The 20,223-nt window shown below is 35.6% G+C and overlaps 5 protein-coding genes and 1 long non-coding RNA gene across 6 annotated transcripts; 3 read left to right on the top strand and 3 right to left on the bottom strand.

Moving 5' to 3' along the window:
• Nucleotides 1-337: 337 nt before the first annotated feature.
• LOC107889590 (uncharacterized) lies at nucleotides 338-1,572 on the top strand. Its single transcript, XR_001681791.2, has 2 exons — nucleotides 338-865; nucleotides 1,172-1,572. It is a non-coding gene; the product is annotated as an uncharacterized lncRNA (long non-coding RNA).
• A 5,824-nt stretch (nucleotides 1,573-7,396) lies between these two features.
• Nucleotides 7,397-8,630, top strand: LOC107889587 (auxin-responsive protein SAUR20-like). Its single transcript, XM_016814065.2, has one exon. The coding sequence runs from the start codon at nucleotides 7,945-7,947 to the stop codon at nucleotides 8,317-8,319; it is 375 nt and encodes a 124-aa protein (XP_016669554.1). The 5' UTR covers nucleotides 7,397-7,944; the 3' UTR covers nucleotides 8,320-8,630.
• A 152-nt stretch (nucleotides 8,631-8,782) lies between these two features.
• LOC107889585 (thylakoid lumenal 15.0 kDa protein 2, chloroplastic) lies at nucleotides 8,783-11,378 on the bottom strand. Its single transcript, XM_016814064.2, has 6 exons — nucleotides 11,087-11,378; nucleotides 10,793-10,896; nucleotides 9,631-9,721; nucleotides 9,402-9,470; nucleotides 9,209-9,318; nucleotides 8,783-9,097 (listed from the first exon to the last, which is right to left on the bottom strand). Exons 1-6 carry the CDS (start codon nucleotides 11,271-11,273, stop codon nucleotides 9,005-9,007), a joined length of 654 nt encoding a protein of 217 aa, XP_016669553.1. The 5' UTR covers nucleotides 11,274-11,378; the 3' UTR covers nucleotides 8,783-9,004.
• A 1,180-nt stretch (nucleotides 11,379-12,558) lies between these two features.
• Nucleotides 12,559-14,250, bottom strand: LOC107889588 (uncharacterized). Its single transcript, XM_016814066.2, has 3 exons — nucleotides 14,027-14,250; nucleotides 12,938-13,016; nucleotides 12,559-12,815 (listed from the first exon to the last, which is right to left on the bottom strand). Exons 1-3 carry the CDS (start codon nucleotides 14,176-14,178, stop codon nucleotides 12,747-12,749), a joined length of 300 nt encoding a protein of 99 aa, XP_016669555.1. The 5' UTR covers nucleotides 14,179-14,250; the 3' UTR covers nucleotides 12,559-12,746.
• Nucleotides 14,251-14,512: 262 nt separating this feature from the next.
• On the top strand, nucleotides 14,513-16,172 carry LOC107889589 (transcription initiation factor TFIID subunit 8). The gene is made up of 2 exons (XM_041076729.1): nucleotides 14,513-14,657; nucleotides 14,783-16,172. The coding sequence occupies exon 2, from the start codon at nucleotides 14,971-14,973 to the stop codon at nucleotides 16,081-16,083; it is 1,113 nt and encodes a 370-aa protein (XP_040932663.1). The 5' UTR covers nucleotides 14,513-14,657; nucleotides 14,783-14,970; the 3' UTR covers nucleotides 16,084-16,172.
• Nucleotides 16,173-16,418: 246 nt separating this feature from the next.
• On the bottom strand, nucleotides 16,419-19,693 carry LOC107889584 (nucleolar transcription factor 1). The gene is made up of 9 exons (XM_016814063.2): nucleotides 19,536-19,693; nucleotides 19,348-19,452; nucleotides 19,127-19,247; nucleotides 18,472-18,597; nucleotides 18,292-18,345; nucleotides 17,385-17,422; nucleotides 17,088-17,198; nucleotides 16,845-16,899; nucleotides 16,419-16,706 (listed from the first exon to the last, which is right to left on the bottom strand). The coding sequence occupies exons 2-9, from the start codon at nucleotides 19,441-19,443 to the stop codon at nucleotides 16,690-16,692; spliced, it is 618 nt and encodes a 205-aa protein (XP_016669552.1). The 5' UTR covers nucleotides 19,444-19,452; nucleotides 19,536-19,693; the 3' UTR covers nucleotides 16,419-16,689.
• Between the last annotated feature and the right edge of the window lie 530 nt (nucleotides 19,694-20,223).

A 20,223-nucleotide genomic window follows, 5' to 3' on the forward strand; every position in this document is an offset into this window, starting at 1 on the left:
AAGAAAAAGAAGAAAACAAAATGACATTATTTTGATAAAGCTAGATTCTTGTAGAACAGTTTGTTGCTAAAGAAAATTCTTTGACATGTTTATGTCAATAACAATGTAAGCTTCTTGGCAGATTCTTTTGAGCCTGACACTGATATTGGAAAGTTTTATTCAAATGAAAGAACTTCAAAACCATTGCTAAAATCGTCAACAAGGATACCATGTAGCATATCTGCTACAAACGGTATTCCTGCAACCACAAATCGGTTTCTAGTTAGCCATTTCGGCAACAGTTTCTCTTCCGTAGAGTATCAATGTCCCATATTAGGGAAACTGCTTTATGGCTTTATGCACAATGTCATCAAAAAAGGGAGAGAAAAGGAAAAGACAACAGTGTACAATTCAATATGTACTTTAGTCCCACCAGCTCCAAATATGGTAGTGAAAGATAAGGCGAAAGTGAGATTAACACATTACCAGATCAGTATTCCGTGTCTGTTAATCCGTGTAGTCCTACTCAAGTTGACGAGTCTTACGCAGTTATAAGTGGCTCCACACTGCTTCATACAAGTTAGCCTAGGTTAATATAAATTCCCTTGCAAACTAGGCAAAAAGAGCATACCTTCCAAATAAACTCATCAGAGTTCACTAAGAGATTCATATCAAGAACATAATAGAAAGCAAGCGAGGTTTTAATGATGTTTACACTGTTCTTTCGAAAACTACTAAAGGGACTCTGGGTCACAGCATCCAGAGGACCAGCTCTCAACCAGGAAGATTTTGATGAAGAACTGGAAGCGGCTTCACCAACAGTGCCAGATGATGTTAAGGAAGGATATTTTACAGTCTTTGCAGTGAAGGGGAAGGAAGCGCAGAGGTATGTTATTGAACTAGACAACTTAACAAACCCTGGATTCCTGAGTCTACTGGAGCTGGCTCGGGAAGAATACGGATTCCAACAAAAGGGCGTTCTTTGTCTTCCTTGTAGACCTCAAGAATTACAGGATATTCTACAACTCTGGAAACTAGCCTAGAAAGCCAATTGGACAAATAAGTTATTTCATTTAATTCTCTGGTGACAGTGGAGTTCCTTCTCCAATTCTACAGTTCTTTATTAAATTACACTTTTAGTATTTTTATGTACTGCATACTTTTCTATTGACATAATGGAGTTACCATGCAGCAAGTGAAAATGAAAATTTTATGGACTATTTTCACAAAGGAAGCTAAATGGACTATTTTTGTTAAGCATTGGCCTGCAATGCAACATTTGGCCAGCAAGACAGGTAGCAGACCAGCAGTGAAGCAGAACCGAAAGCAGCAACTAGCTTAGGACCATTTTGTTCTTTTTGTTCCAATGTAACCAACTTTAGTTTGTTTGTAATTTGTAATCTAAGTTAGTAGGATTTTTTGATGTAATTGATGTAATGGCTGATATATCAGCTTTCTTTGGTTTCAAATTAAACTTGTATTAGTTGATTATTAGTGGTAGTAGGTAAATCATTAGGTGATGGTCATTTGACTTACAAACTTTGTATTTATTTTTCATTATCAATCAATGGAGATTGCTGCTGATTTCATCCATGTTTGTGCTCAAGTTCTTTTCATTTGCTCTTGGTTTTCATTTTAGTTCTTAAGCAAATTTGTTGTTGTTTATGTGTTGCTGCTGACTTTGTTTCAACAATTTTCAGAACCACCCTAAGACTTCTGGTAATAAGCTGTTTTAAGGGTTCTGAAACGCGTTAACATTTGCAGAAACAAACTTTTTCCAATTGTGAAGACCTGAACTCGACCAGACTCCAAAGTTTTATGGTTTCGTCTACATATAAATCAAAATCTATTATTCAAATATAAGGGAATACAGTGGAAAGTAACTCATGTAAACTAGTTTCTGGTAGAGTCCATAGTACGCTTAACTTATGAACAAAAATACAATATATATAGGGTTTGGATATCTCTAAAATAGTTCTAAGAATCATTTGGCAATGGAAACAAGCCCTCTGCTAAGTTTCATGTTCTTGGAATCTGAAGTTATCATGGAAAATTAAGTCAGTGCTGTAGTTTCACTGCTTGGTTATACATTAACATCTGATTTTTGTACGCTGGAATTTTGCAAAGCAAACTTGGACAAGGCTAGGTGACAAGGTGAGTGATGCAAAAAGTTTGGAATATGATGATGTAGATAAATCAAGAACTACTGAGCTGAAGTCATTTTAGAACCCAAATAAGACCCTGTTTCCTTTGGTCCCATGTATTCGACATAATTCAATTATTTTTGTTGTTTCCTAACTATAAGGCAACCTTAAGGACATTCTGAACAGTAGTAGAACATGGTATACTTCATATTTGTATAGTTCTAAGTACAGTAGTAGAACATGGTATACTTCATATTTGTATAGTTCTAAGTAATAATAAAATTATTAGGCAATACAAGTTACAGGAAAATAATAGCAGAAATGGAAATTGAAGGGATGGTTCTATATTTTTATGATAATAATAGTCGTAAGGGTCCAATTCATGGCATTTAAGCAGTGACGGTTATGAGTTATGACCAATGTTTTAATACATACAAAATTGATTATGACATATTCAAAACCAGTATCAGAAAGTTTTATAATTGCCAGTTTGGATAATAGATAAGAACTCTAATTGGTTATAGTTTGGGCCATTGGCACTTCTCTCGCCTGAAAATTTCCATTGAGATTGATACTCTCGTCAGCAATTTTAGTTCAAATATATATCTCTTAATCCTCTTACATCTGTTTACCACCGAGATGTATCGTTTCTCATCCATGGGATAGATATGTTATTATTACAAGTTTGTTATACCCCTTCCCCAGCTTAGGCACGTGCCAACACGAGGGGCAGCACAGATGGCGCCCAGGGATGGTGCCCTTATTCCATCAGTAACGGTCCGCATACCTCATGCCACCCGCAAGTGAAGGCACTCACTCTCAGCCATCCGCTTTTAGCCACCTGCTACAGAATGTCCTTGAGGACCATTGAAAGGCTTTTGAGGCATAACAAACTCATACTACCTCAATAAATGGAATGTCAAAATAAGATCACACAGTATGACAATCAATATATAACGACCATGTCACCTAATTGACCGCACAAGAGGGTCACCGTTGTTATTGTCGGCGACATTGCACTAGCAGACAATTATTTTCCCCTATATATACCCCAGCACATGAATAGAAAGAGATTGGCTTCTCCTTAAACATACCACCATATAACCTATTTCCACTCTCCAGATCTTTCTAAGTCCTCTCCTACTTTGATAATGCTCTAGAATAACGTATTTTTATGTATTAATTATATGTTTATTCTGAGCTTGATTCTATTAATTTGAGCTATTTATGTCTTTTTATCGATTAGGGACTGATTTGGAGGTAAAAGTAAAATTAAGGGACAAAAGTGCGAATTTGGAGACACAATAGGCTAATATGCGACACAGGAAAAAGATTGTGCCAAAAGTGTGAGCATGGAAGACACAAGGACTAAAAACGCAAAAAGAAGAGATTTTATTTTACAAGACTCTATTTTATTTATATTAGGATAATTAATATTAAGATAATTATTAGGATTATTTAATTTTAGGATTTTATTTTAATTATCTTTAATTAAATGTATTTATCTTTTAGAATTTAAGTTAAATTAGACTATCTCCCTAGTATTTATAATAGGGGGTGAAGTGACTCTACTTGGTGTTCATATTTTTTTGTAAACACTCCTCAGCATATGCAAAGGCGATCACTTTGTATGTTTTGGAAGGATTGCATAGTCGGTTTGTTAATTTACTGCGTCAGAGGTTGGCGAGCCAAAGAGACGAAATGGCTTGGGATTCGCCATTAAGAAGCATTGATCTAGCATAGATTACTGGCTAGAGTCAGGTTCCTAAAAATCGTAAGTCTAATCTTTGGAGCTGGTGGTTGTAGGCCTCTTTTTCCACTATAACTGGCTTACTTGAGTTGAAAAGGGTCATTTAAAAGCCGAGGATCGAACCCAAGCTGAGGATCGAACCCAAGGTGGAATGAGACAACTGGATGCTGGATGCAAGTTTTCTTGGGCACAATTTTGCCCAGGATTTCGAGAAACAAGTATTCGTATAATTTGATCCCTGAGGATTCGACCCTACTTCTCCTTTACTCTTCTTTTTCATTATTTTACAGTGAATAGAATATTTTTGATCTCTGAACGACCGCATCATACTTCCTACTTAGCCTTTATCTTCCGCTTTCCAGCTATCACAAATGAATCAACCTCTTTATCCCATCTTTATTGAACACCAGTATCAACAAAGTTCAATTTTCGAAGATGATCTAGATACATGTTGGTCTAACCACAAACAAGTAGTTTGTTTTAATTTCCTTTACGCAAACTCCTTAAGCATCATAAAAAATTAATATGCATTAAATTCTAATTCCATTTAAACTATAGCCGTTCGACCTACAGTACAGTTGACAGTCACAGATAGTTTCTCCATGTGCATTCAAATTCAATTGATGTCTGTTTCAGATAAGAGTAGCTTCATTTTAGAAGCAAAAATGCTAAACATTACAGTTTTTTCTTATTAAAGTGAAAATGATGTGTGAAATGCAATTGTCCCTTGTGAGAAAATGCATCTAGTATGGTACGAGGAAGAAGCCTGAAAGAGATGGCGCAACTGCACAGGCCTCCAAAGCTGGCATTCTTATCCAGTTACATCCTCTTATCCGTAGTTGCGCTTGAAATCTAAGTGCCTGCAGATTTCAGTAGATGCATGGAGGGCCTACTAGTTGATAGGAGAAAAAGAATCACCTGCGGATTGGCCCTATCCTCTTTCTCATTGTATAACTCTATGAATCGGATCATGCATGCATGCATGCTATAAAACAAACACTGAGAGAATTGCAGAAATAATAATCAAACACCTTTAACCAGGCCCCATTCGGTCATTTCTACGTATAGGCAAACAAGTGCTAATTAGAGTCCTTTATTAACAATCCATGTTAAAGAGGGAATATAAACTAAGATAATCAAACCGTATATGTTAATGGCCTATATCAATCAATTTATGGTTAACTTCCGTTAAGTTACACCATCTGTTAAGTATCAGTTTTCCACATCAAGCAAAGGGTCTTATCATCGAGAAATGCTAATTTATTCTCACTTTATCTGCAATATCCTGTGGAAAGATAAGGCAAAATCAAGGAAAAGCTTTGAACAGGAATATAGATTTTGAGAACAGTATAATGCTGTGTCTGTTGATGCATTTAGGCTGTAACAGATTGGCTCCACAGCATTACTTAGACATTTCAATCATCTATATGCAAAAACAATATAAATACCCTCCAAGTCTGGCATTAAGGAGCATAGATTTCAAAAAAAACTCAAAAGTTCAGTGAGAAGTTGTTAATCAAGAAAATGGCAGAAAACAGAAGAGGATTAATGATGTTCAGGCCTTTCTTTAAAAAATTGCGAAAGGGATTCTCGAGTTCAGCATACAGTGCATCTCCGGCGCTCAACCATTCCAAATTCAATGAAGACATGAGTGTTGGTAAAGCCGTGCCAGGTGATGTTAAGGAAGGATTTTTTACTGTTTTTACAGTGAAGGGAAAATAAACACAGGTTTTTTATTGAATTACACCACTTAACAAACCCTGAATTTCTAAGTCTAATGGATCAAGCTCGGGAAGAATATGGATTCCAGCAGAAAGGGGCTCTTTCTCTCCCTTGTCGACCTCATGAACTGCAGGAGATTCTACAACACAGCAAAGGAAGCAACAATGCTTGCACTGAAAGTTGGGGATACATGTAAAGCTAACATAATAGGAAGCTAGCTACTAGGAAAACAAATAAAAAGATTTCTGTAAACTTTTTCGAGTTCTTGTACGAATCAACATGTCTTCATTTGTATATTTTAACTAATACTATCCCCTTAACGTTTTTGAAAAGTTGGTACTTACTTGCTTAGGATATCACATGAAGCCCTCAGTCCTTTGCCTTACCTTCAACCAGAATTTGTGTTTTTTTATTAAAGAATGAGCAAAAGAGTTTTAATGAGTGTAATCATTTTCGACCGATTTTACGATTCCCAAGCCGAGGATTATGTTAAGAAATTCCACTTCATACCAGCTGTAACCTCACCTACTTGAATACTACAATAAATGAACTTGAGGAAATGCAGAAAAATGGTGCTTGTGAGAAATCTTAAAGTATGCATAGTAGTGAAAGGAAACACATGATTAGATTGCCTTCAAAATAGTTGGGAAAAAATCATTTGGCAATGAAAAGAAGCCACCTGCAGTTTTCAATGCTTGCTTGCTATTTTCTAGACTGAAATATTGTAAGGTTACTGAGTGAGTTTTGCAGAAAACCTTGGAATATCATTAAGAAAAGACCATGGATGCTCAGCCATTGTCATTTCAAAGCTATAAACCAGACGCTACTGTTATACGGTCCCATGAACTCGTTAATTTCATCTATCTGTTTCCCCACCGTCAGACAAAACAACCGTACACAGTAGTACAACACGGTAAAAGTTTCCACTTATATGTATTATTTGTGATGGATTCTCTTGACTTCGTTCAAATCTTGACTATCGTTGGAAAACAGATCCACTCGTTTGTCGGTTCCAACAAAATATCCAAGTATATATCATCATTTGCTTTGAAAATTGCAAATATCGAGGAAAGGTATAATCACTTGGTTTACAAATATGGGTAACTTTTGCTTTTCTCAGCAACAACATTATGAAGACAAAATCAATTGTTAATGCCAGACAACTTGATGTTTAAATGGATCATTAAGTAAGAATAAATACATACTTAGTGGCACCATGATTTCTGCTCTGCTGCCTGCCCCATGCCTGCATCTTGAGTCACTTTAATGCTTGGGACCAACTCTTATGACTTTGATTGCAATGATAGTCTAATGGTAACTATTAAAATCACCTATGGAAATCTTAATGCGCTCAAATTTACGGTCGTCCTTTTAAGTTTGTTGAAGTCAATAGAAAATAGATAACAGCCACCGGCTGACACCCGTTTGATTGTTTTAAATTTAAATGGAATATTTAAACTGGTTTTCTTATATATAGTTTTTGTGGTAATGAGATTTGTTAAAATGGATTGTAATAAATCTTCAATCGTTTATGTAATAAAAATATTGTAGGTTGGTCCGTCGTAGATTCCTGCCTGCATTTAGAAAACAGACTTAAACAGGCATGATCTACTATAGGCAAGGTGGCATTCTATTCTTTTCGTTACCTAACAGCTAAAAAGAAACCCTTTAACCGACAATTAGTAATGGGGGTTAGAACAAAAGCTATTTTCTTTTGGTTTAGAACAACCTTTTTTGTACTTATGTCTGCATAAACATGACAAACATGAGTTTGAACTTTATCCAATTCAATTTAATTATAAAAAGAAATTAATTCAAAGTCTCAAAACACATATTTAAAAAGGTAAAATTCAATTAAAAAATATACAAATGACTTGAATGTAAATCTACTATCAACCATATATGAAATATCTGACCGAACCCAAATTCATCTCACCTGTAATGTGCTCAAATGACAGGTGTAAGTCAGATTCATTCATTCGCATGTTTTGGAAAGGACGGACGACTTTCCCTTTAGATTTTACGGTGAAATAGTATGATTCGATTTCGATTTTGACATAACCTACGGCAAACATCAAAACAATTGCATAGATGTACTGTATACCGCGTTTCAAAAGAGCCCACCGGTCTACGAGAAAGCATGGAAATTAAATATATGGAGTATCGAAGATGGCATTAAATGATAAGTTTGGCTCCAACCATATGAAAATGGCCCCCATAATGTCTCCCAGAAATTTCACATTGGCTTCCATTTCCTTCAACTCCCCAGTATAAATGCCTTAGGATCCACCAATCAGGCACAAAACCAAACACTAAAGTATTTCCAAGAGTTATCCAGCGTGCCTGAAAATGCAGCAGAACTGGGAACGTCATACAGGGCTTGTAATAGTTAGGCTTTTGATGAAAAGGCTAAAGAGTTTTCTCTCAGGGTTACCGTCAAGGGGCCGCGATGGAAATAACATTGAGTATGATGAGGATGTTGATGAAACAAAGATACCAAACGATGTGAAGGAAGGACATTTTGCAGTAATTGCAGTCAAAGGTGGAAAATCAAAGAGGTTTATCTTGGAGCTGAGTTACCTGAGGAATCCAGCGTTTTTAAGGCTATTAGAGCAAGCTAAAGAGGAATATGGATTCCAACAAATGGGAGCTCTAACTGTCCCTTGTCAACCTGAAGAGTTACAGATCATCTTAGAAGACAAAATAAAGAAAACTAGTCTCTAGGTGTAGTTCCATTATATTGTTTTCTGACAGGATGATTAAGCTAATGTTATTCCTTTTTTTCCCCTATTAGTTCAATGCTCCTGCATGTAAAATTCCATAGTGTTTACGACTTCTGCAGAAACAGAAGCATACACCAGAGTGTCGATGTATGTATGTATGCATGCATGCATGTATCTTCACAATGTCATTCTTATGAGATACAAATATTCCGAGGAGGATTCTTAGATCAGCAGTTGATGTCTTTTTTTGCTTGTCTTAGTAAATGCTGCTTCAAAATGCCGATATAATAAATACAATATGTGACCGGGAAATGCGTCGTCCCCTATCCCTGTTTTCTTAAAGTGTCTGCAGTTCATCCTTTGAGATTGTTAAATATACATCCAAGAAGTTTAAGGATCCTTAAATGAGGACAATACATCATGAGTTTCTAACATGGATTATTTATTGTTTTCTAAATCTCTAATGCTACTCAAATCTGCAGCATTGTTTCATTTCTTCAATTCAAATTGACAAACATTATATGAGTAGTAGATCATCCGAAGAATAAGTAAAAAAATCATTTACAACTTGGTTTCTACTAGTACATAATATCAACCTATACAAAGAGCTGCAGATGATCTATTTATCAAACGGGATGAAAACGAAAACATAAGGAATTGATCATGCTTGTAATACTAATATAGTGCTATTTTACCTCGGAACAATTATTTGGCCCCACAGGTTCTCTTAAGCAATTGGATATTGCCATGACGGCAGCTTCAATAGATGCATCTTCCCCCTGTTTCAGCCAAAATAACTCAAAATTACTTTTCAGGGAAAAAATCATGCATAAACTGAACATTTTCGTACACAAACTGTGATTTATACAAGGATGATAGAACAAGTTTACCTTTTCTTTCCAGTAAAACATATTTCCATATTTCCCTGCCAAACGGCTCCAAAAGCTTCGGGGAATGTCTAAGTCAACAGAATCCCCAACATTGAAATTCAATATATTGCCTGGTCCAAAATCCATCCATAATTAGAAATTTTCCATCCACCATATTAGAGTTTAAAGACAATGCCGTAGTCAAATTCTTTACCGAAGGTGGGATCAGCAACAAAAACTATAGTTCGATCATCTACTTGCCAAAAGTCTTTGATTGCCAACCCTGTAGCAATTTGAGAAGTTTTAAGTAATTTTGAACTTTGCTTACAGCTTCAAAGAGTTAAATCAAATAGAATAAACATAAGTTTTAAAGAGAAAATCTAATTATAAGAAAACACACACACAGTGAGATCAATGACACATAAACTATATATTACTCATACCTGGTGTGTCAGGGTAATTTTGTGCTAATACTCTCAACTTAAAGCCGGTATCCTTTTCGATATCACTGATCTCCTGAATGAGTCTTTTCTCCTGAGGTTTAACAGTCTGGTGTCAGTATTAATCTTCCGTTTGTAAAAGGCAGTAGCATTATTTATCTATTAATTATATTTGCTTCTTCCAACAAGAGTTTGGCTTACTATCCAGAAGACAAGATGAAATGAATGTTTTTGTTCCTCGAGCTTCCTTGAAAATAGCAATTGTAGTTTTAACTCTTATCGCTTTTTCCTCAATAAGAGCACAGAGGATAAACAATAACATTTCAAAAAAGTGGACAGCATGCTCAAAAAGCTTTTTTTTTTCCCATTTTACGGTACCTTAGCAAACATGAGTATGAGAGAGCTAAAACTAGAGAGAATGAGGATCAAAAGTACGGATCTAAGCATGCAATTTGATATAATTATTGGTCAATTAACATGTAAGGGCCTTATGTACTCAATCACTATGAAATATGTCATGTAAAAACTAAAGTTGTTCATCTTGCAAAACAAGCCAAGTTAAAGGAAGAAATCATTAAAAAAACACATTTAATGTTGGAACATTTTCAAAATAATGTCACATGACTTGTATGTGATTGTCAAATGTTACAAGTCTTTAACAAGATATATTTAAAAAATTCATGTCTATACAAACATATATCTATTTGGACGGTTATGTCTATAAGAAGATATATCTATTTGGCCAGTTATGTCTATATGAAAGACATCTATGCGGACGGCAATGTTTATAAAGTATATATATTTGCTTATAAATAGAACTCCTCTTACGTTTGGAAGACACAAAGAGCTCAACCAAGATTGAATAACTATTCCATAAATGGAACAAAACCAAGGAAGCCCTTTAAGTTTTGTATCACCAAACCAGATAACTTTAATTTTACACTGATGAATGCTAGGTGGATGGATTTCATCAATGAAAAACATAGTGAATCACTGAACTCCATTGCACTATGGAGGTTTATAAAAGTAACTATGTGACATTCGTTATATGCCTTGAAGGCTTGAAGAGTTTAATAGTTTCTCATTAGTTTCAACGTTTACCAATATTCCATATCCAAACATTTTGTCCCACGAAGAAGTAAAAAATAATTGAAAGAAACCAAACCTGGCCATCAGAGAGAAAGCCTGCTACATCAATCACTGGAGTGAACTCTCTAGGAAGCAATTCCGGCTTGTTAACCCCGACTTTTGCCTCCGCGAACCCAACCCCTAAAATGTTGGCGTGATAAGCCCCATTTTGCTTGACAAAAATAATAAGCCAAAACATCACAGCATTGGGAACTTGTATAATGTAATGATGTGACTAATTCTAAAGTAAACAAAGTGGTGCTCAAGACCGTAAGCAATATTACTAAGAAAGCAGCATAACCAGCATTCATTACAAGTTAATTAGACTTGCCTGCTGCAGATAATGTAAGAGCAAGAGCACCAGAGAAGACCCAGTTCAAGGACTTGACTCTAAAATGTGCGACCCATTTTCTGAAAGTGGTTGGCAGAGACAGACGTGAAGAAGCTCTGATGGGCACTGATAAAGTAGGAAATGAGGTTGTTCTGAAACAAGGAGATGAATATTGAATAAACGCCATTGCCTGTTTTCAAGAGGAGAGGGGGGGGGTTTCTTTTTCCCTTTGGCTTCTGTTCCTAGATAGGATTTAAACAACTTCCTTTAAAAGTTCTTGGCAAAGAACGTCTCCAAGTGGTCGATTACGTGTCAAGCTTATAAAGTAAACTCTGTGACATGGGAGTGTTCCTTAATTTTTATTCAATTTGAGATTAATCATTGAATTCTAGAGCTAAAAATCGAATCAGCGGTGGAATCAATTAATTTAATTCATTCCTTTAGGAATCTAATAATAATTAAATAATTGAATAAAATTATAAATTTATTTGACCATTAATTTTTATTTTTTATTGATTTTAAATGAATCCTTCAACTTCAATCATATTTAAGTTCAATCATATCCTAATGAATTCTCAATTCAGCCAATTCTACTTATTTATAAACATGAAAGAATCGAGTTAACCAAATTCTTGTTTCACTTGAAAAATAGAAATTTCAATCTTATATTCTTACTGCTACCAGTTTGATTACTCATTAATAACGTAACAAGATTATCCCATTGCAGGCTCAAAATTTTCCACCCAGATGTTTGTATCATTCACTATTTTTATTTCATTGACAACTTTCGAAGGACCGGTTGCAACAGTTAGTTACTAGCCTAGATCAACAGCGATCCATTGAAATTGAAAGGGTTAATCCATTTTTTTTCCACAATCATTCCCACATTAGGATCTAATTTTTTTTTGTTCAATTTAATCTTTAAGTTGGTAAAATTAATTTCCTAAACTTAATAATTATTCCCACATTAGACCTAAATTCTTTTTTAAACTTTTTTCTAACTTCAAACACAATAAAAATAATTGTCAAATGCAAAAATTAACTTGAACCAAAAAATTATTTAAATCCCAATATAAGGACAATGATTAAACTTAGAGATTAACTTAAAAAAAAGTTCGGGCCCAATGTGAAAGTACAAGCCTCAAATTGTACATTTAACCCAGATTGAAACAGATATCAAGCCAAATGCAAATGATCCCATAACTAGCTCAACCTGATATGTTGAAGCCGGAATTTGCTTAAAACCCGGGAAGGCACAGGTTGTATTATCACCCAAACTTGCCTTAGCTTTTGAAAACAAGTCAATGGCAGCACAATCACTCACTAATGTTATCCAGGGATGTGCACAAATCTTTTTCAACTTACAACCTAGGACTCAACAACAATCTTCCCATCCTGTTTCCAATAGCATTAACGACTAGCAGATTTGCAGTACATTTCACTCAAAAGCATCATAAGAACCATGACAAAAATTGACAAAAGATCCTGTTATTACTTGAACCATATAACATTCACCATATAATACGATAGGGTAGAGTTAAAACAGCATAATGAGTCGGGAAGAAGGGACAAAGCAATAAAGATAACATAAATTTTTAGGCAGGTAAAGTCCTCTTTGTCTGAACTACTTATCAAAGAGCATGCCTACATGAAAGAAACACTATGGGAAGTAGACAGGCCAGTTGAAATAATACGAGTCCCTGTGATCCTTGTCCATGTACTCATTCCACTGAAAATAACAAAAGAGAAGGGTTTGTGAGAATGCTTTATGTCAACTTCGTATAAGGCATCTAGGACTTTGTATAGTACTTTTTAAGAAAGTTTGTCAACAAAAGATAACAGACAACGAACCTTAAATTTGTATGGTTGGTTCTTAGCCTTCGCTTTCTTCCAATGGTAATGTTCAAATATCATTGCTTTGTCATGCCAACTACAAATTGACATACTCCAAATTAATAAATAAAAAGCAACTCTGAAACATGCGACATCGAGGATGAAGAGGAACGTATAAATGAATGCTAGATTAGTATAATGCAGAATCTGACACCTATGAACAGCCCGTTTTCCAAATATGCAATGGTTTCACTGAAGAAATACAATGCTGAGAGGCATACAGGTTGGTGTAGATAGATTAGAACATCAAATATTCATATTGGCTAAGACTAACAAGAACGTAAGCAAATTCTTAGCAAAAACTGAATCATTTGAATCCATATAAGGATACTTGATGAAATGGGTACGGACTCCGGTAAGCTACATCATTAACAAATCAAAATGTGTCTTGCATATGCCCTGAAGCAGACCAAAGTTACTGAGACAAAATCCAGGAATATTGCAGAGAAAAGTATGAGAAGCAACGAAGTAGACAAATTCCAGCATTATGAAATGGAATTCTTGCAAAAACTGTCAATAAGCCAAACTTGTCTAACTCAATCTGGTGAGAAGAATGGCTATGAATTCCAAAAGGAACAGAAATATGCACAAAGGCAACTTGCTAAAAAAAGATGCTACCAACAAAGCAATAGAAATCTTCCACAACTGGAAGTTGTTCATTCGAAACCTGCTTAAAAAAGGGGATTGAGACTTCTAAAAGGAAGAAATGCTACAACCCAACCCCACTGCACTATTGCTATCCCAATCAAACCACACCATAAGATAAATGGAAACAATGAATTAACCTGTCTTGTGCCGTCCATAGATACATAATACACTCAATATATCAACTTTATAATATGGAATTTAACAAGGAAAAAATAGGAGAAAGATGAAACAAAACTAGGAGAGGAAATATATATTGACAGTACAACCTAATTCCCATAAACCCTACATGTAACGCATGAGGCAATTAAACACAGAAGTCACATAAACCCTATATATATAACTGGGAGAAAAGATGAAACAGAAGAATTTAAGGAGAGAAGTCGGTTGAACCAAAATTACTTGAATTGATTTGTGAGCTGCCACATGTAAGGGTTGAACCAAGTGAGTACAGAGAAAGCAGCCGACCCTATCCATATATTCACGAACCGGTCCGGGCCCGCATGGGGCACCCCCGGGTCACCTCTATATGCATTCCCAAAGTACTTCTCCATTTCCGAAGCTTCACTCTTTTCTTCTCCTCTCTCACAACCACAAGCCAAGCTCTTATCTTTGCCAGGTTTAATGAAAAACCATTCTTATAGTAAGACGATATAGTTTTGGGCTAGCCTTATAGGCCCAAAAACAAAGCGAGTATAATGTTAATACTCGTTTACCTGAGAAGTCTAAATAATAAACCCAAAGCGCCCTTTCCCTGCATCCACCCCTCTCACTCTCACGGCTCTCGAATTTCGATTTTGCTTGATCCGCACCTTTTTAGGGTCTTAGAAGGATTTTTTTTTTCAGTTTCGTAAATTTTCCCTCCATTTTCCTTGACCCTTTATTGGAAGCTGCTAATACCTCTAGGAAAGTTAAAAGTATTTCTTAGGGTTTTGTTTCGGGTTGGGTGGCTTTAAAATTAGGCTCTGCTTCTTTAGTTCAGCTGAAGTTGTTCATCATTACAGATTTTTTTTTTGAATTTCTTGGATGACTGGTAAGCTTCCGAATCTTTTTTATCCTCAATTTTGATTTTGTAGACGTAAAAGCTTAGACTTTATCTAGGGTTTCTTCGGATCAGCTGTAATTTTTTTGGTTATATTTTTTTTGGGGAATATATAGGGAAAAAAGATTCTGGGTCTGTTTTTCTTCGGGTTTTTTTTCTCATTGATCGGACTTTTCCAATTAACAAGATAAGAGGGTGATGGCGAGTATTTATGAGCAATTAGGTGGGGATTAATGGGATGAAAGAAAATATAATATGAGAATTTTGAGGAAAATGGTGTAAAATTTGATATGAGGTTTTGAACATGAGCCATGGAGATGTGAAAAGTACAAGAGACACAATAAAGAGTGAAAACCAGCAGAGGTTGTCGCCGGGAAGACTGAAAGCTGATGAATTTGGAAGAGCGGTTTCAAAGATTGCGGTGGCACAGATATGCGAGAGTGTAGGTTTTCAGGGATTTAAAGAGTCTGCTTTGGAGGCTCTTACTGATATCTTAGTTTGTTACCTTTGTGACTTAGGAAGAAATGCAAGTTTTCATGCTAATTTAGCTGGTAGGACGGAATGCAATCTGTTTGATATAACTCGGGCTTTAGAAGAGTGGGAAGCTTCACATGGATTTCCGAGTGCTTCCGATATTGGGCATTGTCTTGTAGGCTCTGGCACAGTTAGGGAAATAATTCGGTTTGTGGGTTCGGAAGAGGAAACCCCATTTGCTCAGCCAGTGCCGAAGTTTCCAATTGTTAGAAATAGGAAGTTGATTCCAAGTTTTGAGCATATGAATGAAAAGCCTCCGGGCAAGCATATCCCAACTTGGTTGCCAGCTTTCCCTGATCCACACACTTATATTCATACACCCATGTGGAATGAGAGGGCATCGGATCCTTGTGCTGATAAGATTGAGCAAGGAAGGCAGCGGAGAAAGGCCGAGAAGGCTTTGCTGCAGTTGCAACAGAGGCTGGTATGTAATGGTTCTTCTGGAACTTCAGCTTCCTTGGCCACGGATGCCGAAAAGGAAAAAGTACAAGGGGGTGAAAGTAATCCTTTTCTTGCTGCCCCACTGCAACCAGGAGAGAAAGATGTTTCGCTGGTTGTTTCCCCAGCTAAGCTTACTGATGAAGCAAGGAAGGGTGATCATGTTTCCATGCTAGAGGCATTTGCTCCTGCCATTGAAGCAATGAAAGGGGGGCCATCAGATGGTGGAAAACTGCACCTTCCCGAAAAGAGGGCTGCTGTTCATTTCAAGTTTAGAACCGGCAAGAAAATCTTGGGTGAGCCGCTAGATTTGGGCTTGCAGAAGAAAGGTGAGAGGGGGACAACAGCTTTTTTACGTAATGAGGAGAGGGACGATAAGAAAAGGAGAGCTGAGTTTATTCTCAGACAAACCACGGAATTTCCGATGGAACTTAATCAGTCTTAAAATTGTATTTTAGGTTTTCCTTATAGGAACCTCATAAATATTGAAAAATGTCACATTCATGATAATCTATCAAATTCATGGATTATTTATTAGATGTTCAATTTGAAAATTTTAAAATATTTTAAATTCAACCTCATTACAATATTTTCTTTCTTTCTTTTTTTGTTAAATGGCGCTATCAAATGAGATTTTTTTTTATTTCAAAATATTACATCAATAAATTTAATTTAATAAATTTAAGAAAATAATTTTAGTTGTAATTTGGATTTTTAAATTTAATAAGTACAGGTATTAAATTCTTTTAAAAAAAAGAAAAAAACTAAATGTCAAATATATGAAGAGTACAAAAAGATAATTTAACAATATATATAGTCAATTTGGAGTTTGCTCTTTACCATGCGTTCCATGTATCTAATGTGCTGTTATGGTGAAATATACAAGGTAACTAAACATGTTACGAAAGCATGGTATATTTATTTTGAACTAATACTAGTGTACCGCACTGCGCGATGCAGGTACTATGGCGGGCGACCATCATGTCACCAGCAGGCACCTTGTCTTGATTGAGTGAACTTCAAAAAGTCCACCATTCCAATTGAAGAGCAACTAATATATAGGTTCATCTGTAACAGTTGAAGGGAAAAAAAAAAACTCAATATTCTATTCCCATACATACTGAAAAGTTAAACATTTATCGATCTGTAACAATTAGACGCAGATTCAGTTGCAAATAGTAAGCAGATGAAAAAGAAAATGCATACCATCATGGTTATCTTCTATGTTATAATCATCTTCATCATCATCGAAATGTTCATTCTGCAAAGTTGTAAACATTATTAGGAACACAATTTGAAACAAAATTCCAAATAGATTATACATTTATGGTAGGTTCTTTAAAGGGCTCCTTAAACTCTAAAGGGAATAACAGATGCTGGTATCATGTGAATTAATACTAAGCAACATTTGGATTCAAAAGTGTTTAGCATCTCAAGCTTTACGCTAACCTCATTATAATCTCCATCATCGCTGTATGATTCGTCAGACTGTGCTCCCTGTTCTTCATCTGAATTTTCTTCTTCTCCATCACCTTTCTCCTTTCCTTCTTTGTCTCCATCCTGGCAAGTAAACAATGAGTCTATTAAGGCCAACAAGCATCCATTATGAAAGAGACTCAAAAAAGAACACCAACAAAGCAGAGATTTTATCAAGTTCCAACAGGTTTTCCTTTTTTTTTTAAAAAAAATAAGCTGCTAATTCAAGTCCAAAGCATACGCTTAATGAGCTATGGTAGGAAATTTTACCTTTTCAAATTTCTCAAACACATCCAATTTCTCCAGGCCTGTTCACAAATAGGAAACATGAAAACCAGAATAGGTTATTTAAACTGTTAAACTGAGATTTGAAAGATGTTGATACTCTTCTTAAGCCATTAAGTAGAAAACATCATTATGACAGGGAAGGTTGGAACCAAGGCTAGGTTGCTCGACTCAGAGGTTTTAAGTTCAAGTTGGAGCAAAACAACATACTTCTATTTTTACTTTGAAAGAATGATAACCTAAACGATAGTGAAAAGTTGCACATGTTGGAATTCGAACACCAAACTTGTTGGATGCCATCTTCTAAGGATGATGATAAATCGATTGTGTTAAGCTTTGGGTCCAAAACAATTAAGTTTTCCTACTTGGAAACAATCATTCCGTCACAGAGGTCCAGCTACTCTGAGATCATTTCAAACAAATCAAATATTCCAAAATCATCACAGGAGTGTAGGGAAGTATGATTGCTGAGCCCATTAAATCTGTTACTTTGACTCTTCATTTTTTTCTAAAGTGCCCAAATCCAACATGAGGATGAAGATATGATGCTCCAAAGACCTATACATGAAAATCTTGGAAAGAAATGAACCTATGTGTCTAACAGATACCCTAATCTGACACCTACACCCCAGTCCGAGTAACATAGCATTAAACCACCTCTCTATAGTGGCATGATAAGCAGCTAGCTTAATGACTATAGAAGCACTTTCTAGACTGGTAATGCCCGTATATCATATACATGTAGAAGGTTGAGAGTTTCTTCATGGTACACAAAGTCAAAAAATTATGTCGATTAGAGGAATCCATTCACTGTCTATTACTCCAAGCAATAAATATATAATATGAAATACAGGAAAACAATGAAGAATAAAGACATGCTTCCGTTTCAAACCTGAGTCTAGATTCCATCGCATTCTTTTGGCACTTCGCTGCGCTCTCTTTGAATCTGAAATTCCAATGTTCGATTGTAACCAAACCAGCAAAGGGAAAGATGAAAGCTCTCAAGTACAATATATAAAAATATATCATTACAATCAGGTAAATATTTCCATAAGTGGTTTCAGTTGCAAACCTCCAATCAATTCTTTAGGAAAATTATGAGATTGGAGTTGTAGAACCTGGTTAAGGCTATCCCGTTTTGAGGTGTTCTTTGGCTTCCCCCAGTCAGAAAATCTTTCAATATCCATACTCTGGCTTTCTAACATAACATTTAGGGAAATATCAAAACAGGTATAATATAACCAGCATAACATATGAATTTGCAAGAAGAATATCAGCATGCAGCTGGAAAATGGGAAAAGTTAACAACAATAAGTATAAGATTGCATCTAAGAAAATTGGCTGACACACTTGTAGACATGCGGCATGCAATTTAATGACAAAAAAAGAAAAAAAAAAAAAAAGGAAATTCCAACGAGTTTATACCATACCATACCATAGAGTTCAACTGCTACAAATGCTTAGTTTGACATTTTGCTTTATGCACTTGAGCATTAACTTTCACACGACTGAAGGAAAAAACTTGTTTGTTTCTCAAGAAGCACCCTTTATAAGTTGTCTTCTCACATTTTCAAAGATTATTGATTTGAAGAAGCAAAAAAGGTTAAAATATTATTGATTAGGCGCAACAAGATCATTCACTTGAAGCAAAATATATGATGCATTTACAACAATGAAATGCGTTAACCAATTCAAACTAAAAAAAAGCTACAATTTGAAACACTCACTCTTTGAAACATGTTCTTCAAGATAGTAAGGAGAGGCTTTCCAATAGTTTAGCAACCTTGAATTCCAAACGACTAAGGTTTTCTCTTCAGGCACAGCTTTTACATCAGGTAGTTCAATATCCTGCAAATCCCCCAAAATAAGGCGACATAATCTTCAACCATTGTGTATAGTTTACAACAGAACCCATGCCTGGAAAACAAAGTAGTTGAACATCACTTACAGGGAAAAGCACAAAGGGTTCTGGCGGTACGTACCCACCAAAGCCACGCCCACCAAATCCCCTTCCCCGCCCTCGTCCTCGTCCCCTAAAAGACATATCTATCCACTACACACCCAAAAATTGTAGTAATCAGTTCAGACTGAAACATGTATCAGAGATTCAAAGGAAAGATGGCATGACTGAGTAACCTGCGACGGCTGACAGTTTGTTGTTGATGTGAGGGAGCCGCTTGAGGGGAGGAGGCAGTTCCAAGTTGATTTTAGAAGACGATCGCTTATAAGAAGCCCATCACATAGTTCCGGGCTTCAGAACTGTACAAATAACGATGATGGACTCAAAACATTTTCTTTTGGTTTAAATCTGTCAAAACTCCTTATATGCTTTTATAATTTAAAACATAGTCCTTATACTTTAATTTTGTGACATTGAGTCCTCTGAATTTATTTATTTAATTTTTTTTGTCCAATTTTACTATTATTAAAAGGTTTAATCCACAAATTGGTGCCTAAATTATACCCTTTTTCCTAAATTGACACCTCCTTTAGTCCAACTATTACTCAAACCATTAAATCTATTTAAAAAATAGCTTAACTCACAAATCAGTATCTAAATTATATCATTTTTTCCAAGTTGGTACCTAAACTTCATTTTTTATCATAAATGGTATCTAAATTATTTTTTTATCATTCACTTTACATTGTTATATCAGTTAAAAAAATTCAACAAATCATAAACCGCCACGTCATATAACTAACAAAATAAACTTTTGGGTAGCGTGGATCCTTGATTTTCCATCCATGCTTCATCTTGCTTTACAAAGATGACCAGAGCACCCTTTTTGAGTGGAACGATATTCCTGTTCTTCTACATTTAGTA

This window comes from Gossypium hirsutum, chromosome A09 (assembly GCF_007990345.1).
Source record: "Gossypium hirsutum isolate 1008001.06 chromosome A09, Gossypium_hirsutum_v2.1, whole genome shotgun sequence".
Classification (NCBI taxonomy): domain Eukaryota; kingdom Viridiplantae; phylum Streptophyta; class Magnoliopsida; order Malvales; family Malvaceae; genus Gossypium; species Gossypium hirsutum.